This window comes from Vicia villosa, linkage group LG5, assembly GCF_029867415.1.
Source record: "Vicia villosa cultivar HV-30 ecotype Madison, WI linkage group LG5, Vvil1.0, whole genome shotgun sequence".
Taxonomy (NCBI): domain Eukaryota; kingdom Viridiplantae; phylum Streptophyta; class Magnoliopsida; order Fabales; family Fabaceae; genus Vicia; species Vicia villosa.
In genome coordinates this window covers 160,270,340-160,279,004 of record NC_081184.1, presented here as the reverse complement: position 1 = coordinate 160,279,004, position 8,665 = coordinate 160,270,340, and the positions used below count along the sequence as shown (strand labels likewise).

Genomic DNA, 8,665 nt, shown 5'->3' with positions numbered 1-8,665 from the left:
AAACTTGGCAGTAATGGTCTTACCACTAATTGTTCCTCCATTATAACCTTTTTCATTGATTTTCCACTAGCTAAAAATCTCAGTGTAACAACCCCCCCTCTAGACTGTTTTCTTACTCCATATTCTCACCAAAAAAATCATATAAATAAAGAAGAAACACTTTAATTTTGATCTATAAAAACAAGTGATACATAAAAAACTATGCAAATTATATAAGGATTAAATTTATGAGTCATATCATGAAGTTAAGGGAAAGAGTGATTGAACGTAGATTAAGAAAAGAGATTGTAATTTACCGATAATCAATTTGATTTTATGGCTAGGAAGCCGATCATGGAAGCGATCTATTTACTATGACGAATAACAGAGCGCGGTATCAGACATATCAACAAGACTTACACTTAATTTTTATTGAGTTGGAAAAGACATATTATATAATGCTTAGAGAGATTTTGAAGAAAATCGTTAGGATTGCTTATATTTGAGTTATCCAAATTATGTATGAGAGTCTCAACTATTGTGAGGATAGAAGGTGAAGAGGTGAACAATTTTTCTATCACACAAGAATTGCACAAAAGTTCAACCTTAAAAACTTACTTTTGTTTACTTTAGTTCTGAATGTACTTACGAAACACAACCAAAAATTAGCACCAAGATGTGAGTTTTTTTGTAGATGATATAGTTTTACTTGAAAATTCGATAAAGAATTTAAGTGAGAAGTTGGATACTTAGAGACGATCCTTATAAGCATGTGAATTTCTCCTAACTAGAAGTAAGACAAATTTAACAAAAAGAGAAATATTTCTAACATAAATATGAATTATGAAGATGATATTATACCATAGGTTATACAAAGGTTATACAAATGGAGAAATAAAATGAAGTGTTGGGTGGTTAAAATGGAGAGTTTATGTGATGCGAAAGCACCATTCAAAAGAAATTGAAATTTTTGTAAGATAACTACGACCACTGATGTTATATGGGACAAAATATTGGAGTTGTAAAGAACAAACACGAAAATAAAATAAGTGTATGATATTGTATTGTATCAAAGATTATGATGTTGTATGGGATGAATAGTTAGATTAAGACTAAAAAATTAAAAATAACAATATCAACATCTATAATAGAAAAAATGAAAAATAAATTTAAGCATATCAAAATATTAAAATATAGAAGGAAAAAAAGTTGTAATTTCTATAGTAAAGAAAGATGATTAAATAGAAAAATAAATTTAAATATCAAAATATAGAAGGAAAAACAGTTGTAATTTCTATAGTAAAGAAAGATGATTAAATAGAGAAGATCAAGGTGTTTATTTGAGGTATTAAAATTACAAGAGAAATAAGAATATGCACTGACAGTGTAAAATATTTTTACACTGTCAACCAATCACAACCATGTATCCAATTAAAACACAATTTCAAATTACAATCTCAAAAATATATATTTTTTAAAGTATTATTACCAATAATTGTATTTTCATCAATTTATTTAACAAATCATTAAGGTATTTAAAAATATTTTTAAATTTTATTTTATTTATAATTTTGAAGTTTTAAAAAATATTAAAAATATCTAGGCATAACTTGTCAGTCTATTTAATACTACCACTGTGCAGCACACCATTAGATCGGGCTCTCGTTTCAATAACAGCGTGACAAGTATATCCTCCGAATATTTGGCACATTACTAAGAAGAAACATTCATTTCAAAATAAACAATTTATATTTATATTTCAAAGTCTTAGACTAGATTTTTAAGTAAACATTCAACGAATTTATATTTAAAAAACATTAAATTTATCAACAAAAAAACTGAAACAAAATTTTCAATTTTTATTGATGAAAGCTGGAATCCACATCTGAGTAATCTCCTAAAAACAGAACTATTTCTCTGCTAACAACTAGAACATAGAACAGAAACCGAAACATGAAATAAATGTGGCACCCCTTTTTAACCACAAAATACATGATCATAAGTTATTCAATGCTGGCACACATATTAAAACTTGAAATTGATCAATGGATAGAAATCTTCAAATTCAAAGACTTGTTAAACCAAGCCTTCCAACTTCCACTTTTGCTCCGTGAAACCACTTGAGTCCCATTGCCACCTTCATCTCCAGTAGTAGTAGATCCTTGTGGCTGTGGCTTCTTGCATAGCATGAAATTTCTAGCTCCAACTGATCCAATTGTGTCCCATGGACTCAACGCTGAAAAACACAAACAAAATTTTCAATCCTTCCGTTCTACATCATCAACAATAACTAAAATTAATGACTAGTAATTGTGTTAATGAGAACAAAAGTCACATAGAATAGAAATTAAATAGAAATTACCATCAGATCCAACGAGAGGACAATAAAGAGCGAAAGTTCTGATATCTCCTCCGAGAACCGGAAGTCTTCCTTCGCGAGCATAGGACTTGAGAGCAGTATCGATAACCGCCGCAACAAGCTCCTCCTCCTTGACAACAAACCGGATCGGTCCGGCGCTTCCGAACACATTGATACTAATCAACAGCCTCTTGGCATTGGCGTTCTGGTTTTTCTTCTTACTCATCAACATCTTTTCAATCAACAAAAGCCAATTCACACCGATCCGAAGAAATGGAAGAAATCAAAGAACGAAACACAAGAAAAAAGAAAGAGAAAACAAAATTGTGGATCGGGGAAAGTTTCTCAGGGGTCGACGCCAAGGCAGCGGTAGTACCAACCTTGTTTGCAGGAGGCGAAAGAAAAAGCAGATGAAGCAGAAACTGGGAGGAGAATAGCGCTCGCTCTCAATGGAAAACGAGAGCGCATGAAATCAAAATCGCTTAGGGTTTCTACCATTCACAACGAGAGAACGAACGAGTTTGGTGAGAGAGAAGCGACACGCGAGAGAAAAAGGTTGGTTTGATTTGTGAGATGAATTGTGAAGCAAAGGCTCGTTTATATATATGAGGTTGCCAGCTTAGGGTTCGGATTGAATTGTTTGACCATAATAATACTTTTAATTTGTTATTTGAATTTAAAATATTTTTTAAAAGATTTAAATTTTTTTAACAGAATTATCGAATTATTATTATCGGATTATTCTGTTTTGGTTTTGGTGTAATCGTATCATTTTGTTGAGTTATTAGCGCAATTTTATTGTTGTTGACCAAATATACCTCATAATCTGTTTCTTGTGTCTAGTGGAAGGTTGTTTTTGGAGACAACTATACTATGTTTTGAAACGTGTGAGAATTAGAATCATGTTGGGTAGGGGTCTTCAATTTGAAGCCCAACAAGAGAGTACGTATTCTTTTTGGAGGGTCCAACATAATAGCGAATATGCTTTTTTTTTTTAGTTTTTAATTTTAATAATATTTTTTTGTTATTGGTATTAATTACGACATTCGTTTAAAATATAATTAAGCTTAACTTTGATAATTTAATTAATGTTAGAGGAGATCTCACCCTTAAGAAAACAAACAACTACATATATAAAGACACTATATAATGATTATTCAATTACATACCTATCGTTTTGTCCATGGGAGGATGCTCTAAATTGTGTTTATATTCTAGTTGAACTAATATTTGAATAATAATAGTTGCATTATGTGGGTGGGCAATCTATTATTGATGTACATATCAATTTATGTACTGTAGTTAGTATTTTATGGAAAAAAAAAAAAACTTATAGCATTTTATTCATACTAATTTATGTATAGGTAATTTTTTAAAAAATTAATTATTGTGAAAAATGAAAACAAATTCGATTCTTTACTCTAAAATTTTAATATTAATTTAAGAATTTCTCTTAAAATAGTAAAATGTTTTTTTATCACGTGATACTTATACTATTCATATATCAAATATTATTTTTAAATAATATTTTAATATAATAAAACTATATAATATTTTAAAATATATATATCAATGATAATTTTGAGAAAATCTCTTCAAGATAATTTCAAATTTTAATTATATTATAAATTTAAAATTTTAAAAATATGTATTGAAAAAAGATAAAATATTTAAATCAAATTTTAATAAAAATCTATTTAGACTATTTTTTATTTGAGTTTTTATTAAAATTTATTTTTTTCTTTATTGAATGTATGTAGTTCTATGAAAATTATATTAAAAAAAATTAACTAACAAATATCTATCGTTCAAATAAGAGTATTGTCCAAATATTTGTATAAAATCATTCCTTATAACTATCTGATTATGGGTCGGTTTGTTTTGGCTTTTTTTAGATATAATTTTTATAGTGTTACACAATTTTGTGTAAAAAAATTTTACCAATTTTTTTTTATAAAAGCTTCAAATAAAAATTTAATTTAAATAGTTATTCTTAAAATATAATTTTAAGTATTTCATTTATTTATGAAAAAAATTGGATATTAAAATTACAAAAAATTACTTAATTTTGAAACTATTTCAAATAAATTTTCATCAAAATCATTTTTAAAATATAAATTTTTGAAAAAATTACGATTTTGACTAAGTTTTGGTCTTCAATAATGTATGTTTATGTTAAAGGATATCAAAATTAGTGTTTCATTTTTAAAAAAACGAATAAAAAAACTTATAACATTTTAAAAAATAATTTTGTAAAATCTATTTTAAAAAATACAAAAAAAAAATCTATTTTTTAAAGCTGAAACAATCAGCCTCTTATCTCTATAACATAATTCCATATTTAGAATAGTTAAAATATTAATATAATTTAAAAAATCTGTGACGCTACCAAAATCAATATATATTGAAGATTCCCTTTATTTATAGCTTTTTAAATATATAAATATATATATATATATATATATATATATATATATATATATATATATATATATATATATATATATATATATATATATATATATATATATATATATATATATATATATATATTTGGTAAAAATAAATAAATAAAGATATTTTTTAATAAAAATAGCTTCAAAGAAAAAGTGAAATATTTTCTTCTAGAAGTTTGAATAAAGAGGTGAAAATATTAACATTTTATTTTTCTTATATGCCTTTTGTAAATATTAAAATTTTGAATAATCATCGAAATTTTAACTTTCAAATATAAAAAACAATATCTTTAAAAATATAAATATTATTAAAGAGATGATGAATCAAATCATTGAAAGTATATATATATATATATATATATATATATATATATATATATATATATATATATATATATATATATATATATATATATATATATATATATATATATATATATATATATATATATATATATATATATATATATATATATATATATATATATAATTTATCGTATAATAAGTCCAGTAATATATTGAGGAATCATTTGCTAGACCATTTTCTAAATATAATTTTTATAGCATTATGTATTTGAAAGAAGAAAAAAATTTTACTTAAGAAAAAAAGGTTAAAAAAAATTGGTATAAATAGATTTTTATAAAAAAAAAATTACATTTTTCTTTTTTCTATACCAATATATTTTTTAAAAAATTATAAAAGTTGTTACTAATCGAAATCAAGATTATACTTGGATTGTGTTATTGAACTTCTAATGTAATGCTACAAGTCTTTGGTTTGGCAGAACGCAAGAGTGAACCGATGAGATTGAACAATTTATTTATTCATCTCCTACCTTTTTAGGAATCTGCGGCAAAATTCCAAAAGCGCCCATTATATTTCGGAAGTGCATCTCCGAATGCACCTTTTTTTTGAAAAAAGGTTATTTCGGATGTGCACTTCCGAAAATACCTTATTTTTTAGGAAAAAACTGTTTTCGGAAATGCATCTCCGAAATCACATTTTTTTCAAAAAAAAAGTTGTTTTCGGAAATGAATCTCCGGAGACACCTATTTCGGAGATGCACTTCTGAAATATTGTTTGATGCAGAAAATAAAAACACAAACAAACAAAGCTTCGATTTATCATAAATAATTGAAATTAATAAGCTAGATCAACATGAAATTAAAGTTACATATTGTTAAACATAGGTAGTTGAGGATGGGTCAACATTTCGAAAAATATCCACATAACCGCTAAATCTTCGTCGTTCTTGACTTCAAATGGGGTGAACTGGACGTCACCCTCGTCGTCAAGTGAAGGCGAGCAGTACTCAAGCTTGACAACCTTCTGATTTTCCGGGTATTGCAAGAAAGAGTCAAGCGACGATATCAATTCCGCGAATGACGTGTCGTACGAGAACCTAAATTTGAACGGCATCGGGTAACCACTGCTGAAGTATACAAAAGCAAAGTGGGGGTAGGTTTGTGTCATTGTTGTTTGTGGCTTGATGTTGATGAAAACGTATAGGTGCATTATTTATAGACTTCTTGGAGTAATAATTACCCAACAAACCTTATCTTACAATCAGTGGATGTTTCGGAAATATTTCCGAAATAAGCCCTGAAGCATTACATTTTCGGAAGTGCACATCCGAATTAAGCAGAGACAGAACAGAAAGAAAAGCATTTTATTGTGTGCAGTCTATTTTGTCAAATTCCACAAATTGAACCAAATGACAACAAGTAAATGAGAATGACATAAACATTGACAACATTAAATATAGGTATATTATATATGTATTGAATCAGTTTTATTTTAAATTCTAGACGATAATACATACAAAAAATGACACACATCCGATCATTACAAACAAAAAAGATTCGGTCTAATCTAAAATGCCTCGAACGATCCGTTGGCGCTTAAATCTAAAACCGGTAAGTTCTTCGACCTCTCTATTTTCCTCCCGCTCTTGCTTCATCATTTTTTCGAACTCCGCCATTCTTTCAAAAAAAGGATTCGGCCAAGCGTCCGCCTCTTTTGTATGATGTGTCGTCCACTAACAAGAAGTAGCCGGAATAGGACACCCCGGTTTCAAAAAAACTTGCACGAAGTGGCGCGATCTTAGATACCCGATACAAGTGATGCGGCCGGACGCGTCCAAAGGTGGGCGACTATAAAGTGAAAAAATGTCTCCGAAAATCCAAATCTTGTAAAATCGACACACACCCGGTCATACGTACTGGCTATAAGATGGCCATATCGGGGAATGACATCCACTTTGAAACCGGTGTGTTACCAGTTAATGATGGAACAAGGGAATCATGAATTTTATCAAAGTTTTCTTGTTTCTCATAATCGTAGATGTCCCTATGCAAAGTCAACTCCGAAATAAGTGCCCGTCAGATAAGAGTGTGATTTTCTTCTCCTTTTCTGAGAAAACCGGCAACATCCCGATATCCACAATTACCATCAGTACCCACATCAACTATATTATCAATATATTTGTGTATAAATAGAGGCATCTCATCAATGTAGATCATCGGAGATTTTTTAATCGGAGGTGTGCGAGACGGCTTCAAAATATGTGCTCCTTTGTTACCACTACACTTGGAATTTGGTGTGGGTGAATCCGGAATCAATGCATCAACATGTTCACAATAAGAAGGATATTGTTTAGTTGATGTGTCATCTCGGGTACTTTTCGGTTTTTTAGGCGCACCTTTGGTTTTAACCGGTTGAGATGAAGGTTTCAAATTGGTGGTTTCCGGAAACGCAATTTTTCTCAATTGTTCTTTTATGTGCAATTTCATGGTGTCATCCGCTTTAGAAAACTTATCCATTATCTCTTCCAACTCGTCGGAGATGGTAATTTTGGATTCACCCTCTTTTGCCGGTTCGAAATCATCAAAATGGAGATTTTTCCAATGATCGATTACTTCATCCATGCATATCGAAGAATTCAACTTCATCTTTTTAGAAAGTATACAAGCACATGGAAGCCCATAGGTTTTTCTAATTGTGCACCCACATTTTGAACTATCCGGACCCATTGTCTCCGCTCGATTCGCTTCATGAAAAATAAAATTCAATCCCGCACGGGATATGTTGTAAATCAATTGCGAGTATAGATTTTTTCCCTTAAACTGGTGTTCCGCAACCATCTTTCTCCGACCAAACGTTGTTTGAATTTCATTATGTTGATTTTGGAGTATTTGGTTCACGGTGTCTCATCCCTTACACAAATCCCCCTTGCTATCACCCAACCATTTCTTCAACGCCGCATGTGCGGATTCAACTCGGTTAATTGTAGTGCAACCAAGATGTCTAACTCGGTCTGTCCAAACACAAACAACTTTTTCTTTTACTTTTTCAAGGATAGTACTTTCGACGTAATGACAAAAAGTGTTCAAAGAAACACACAATGTCCGGAATTGTATCACTTTCTCGATATACGATTCTTCGGAACGTGCATCTAAAATCTCCCTCCATGCGTCCATTATCTTGTCCCCCACAACACCAGATTTGATGATGTTTCCGTTGTCATCCTTTATTTCTTTTATGCCAACCGCGAGTTTGAGCTTAGTCCTCATATTGCATGTTATGTGATACCAACAAAGTAATGCGGTTGATGTTCGGAAGATGGTATCGACCGCATTCATCAGAGCATTATCTTGGTCGGTAACGATGACACTAGGCATATTATTTTGATCAACCAACAAAGTCTTACATATTCCCAAAGCCCATGTAAAGTTATCTTCTTTCTCACATTCCAAAAAAGCAAATCCAACCGAATATGTCTTGTTCGTGGAGGTCACACCAACAATTTCTAGAAGCGGAAGCCTATACTTGTTGGTCTTGTACGTCGAATCAATTATAAGAATGGTTTGA

General features: G+C 29.8%; 1 protein-coding gene across 1 annotated transcript; it reads right to left on the bottom strand.

Annotated features, from left to right (window-relative positions):
• Positions 1–1,818: 1,818 nt before the first annotated feature.
• Positions 1,819–2,921, bottom strand: LOC131607986 (uncharacterized protein At4g22758-like). Its single transcript, XM_058879932.1, has 2 exons — positions 2,342–2,921; positions 1,819–2,215 (listed from the first exon to the last, which is right to left on the bottom strand). Exons 1-2 carry the CDS (start codon positions 2,568–2,570, stop codon positions 2,022–2,024), a joined length of 423 nt encoding a protein of 140 aa, XP_058735915.1. The 5' UTR covers positions 2,571–2,921; the 3' UTR covers positions 1,819–2,021.
• Positions 2,922–8,665: the final 5,744 nt, after the last annotated feature.

Excerpts from the sequence above, each read along its gene's own strand:
- LOC131607986 (XM_058879932.1), bottom strand. The coding sequence starts at position 2,570 with ATGTTGATGAGTAAGAAGAAAAACCAGAACGCCAATGCCAAGAGGCTG. Across the intron at positions 2,216-2,341 it reads TCCTCTCGTTGGATCTGATG|CGTTGAGTCCATGGGACACA; the intron begins GTAATTTCTATT and ends TGTGTTTTTCAG.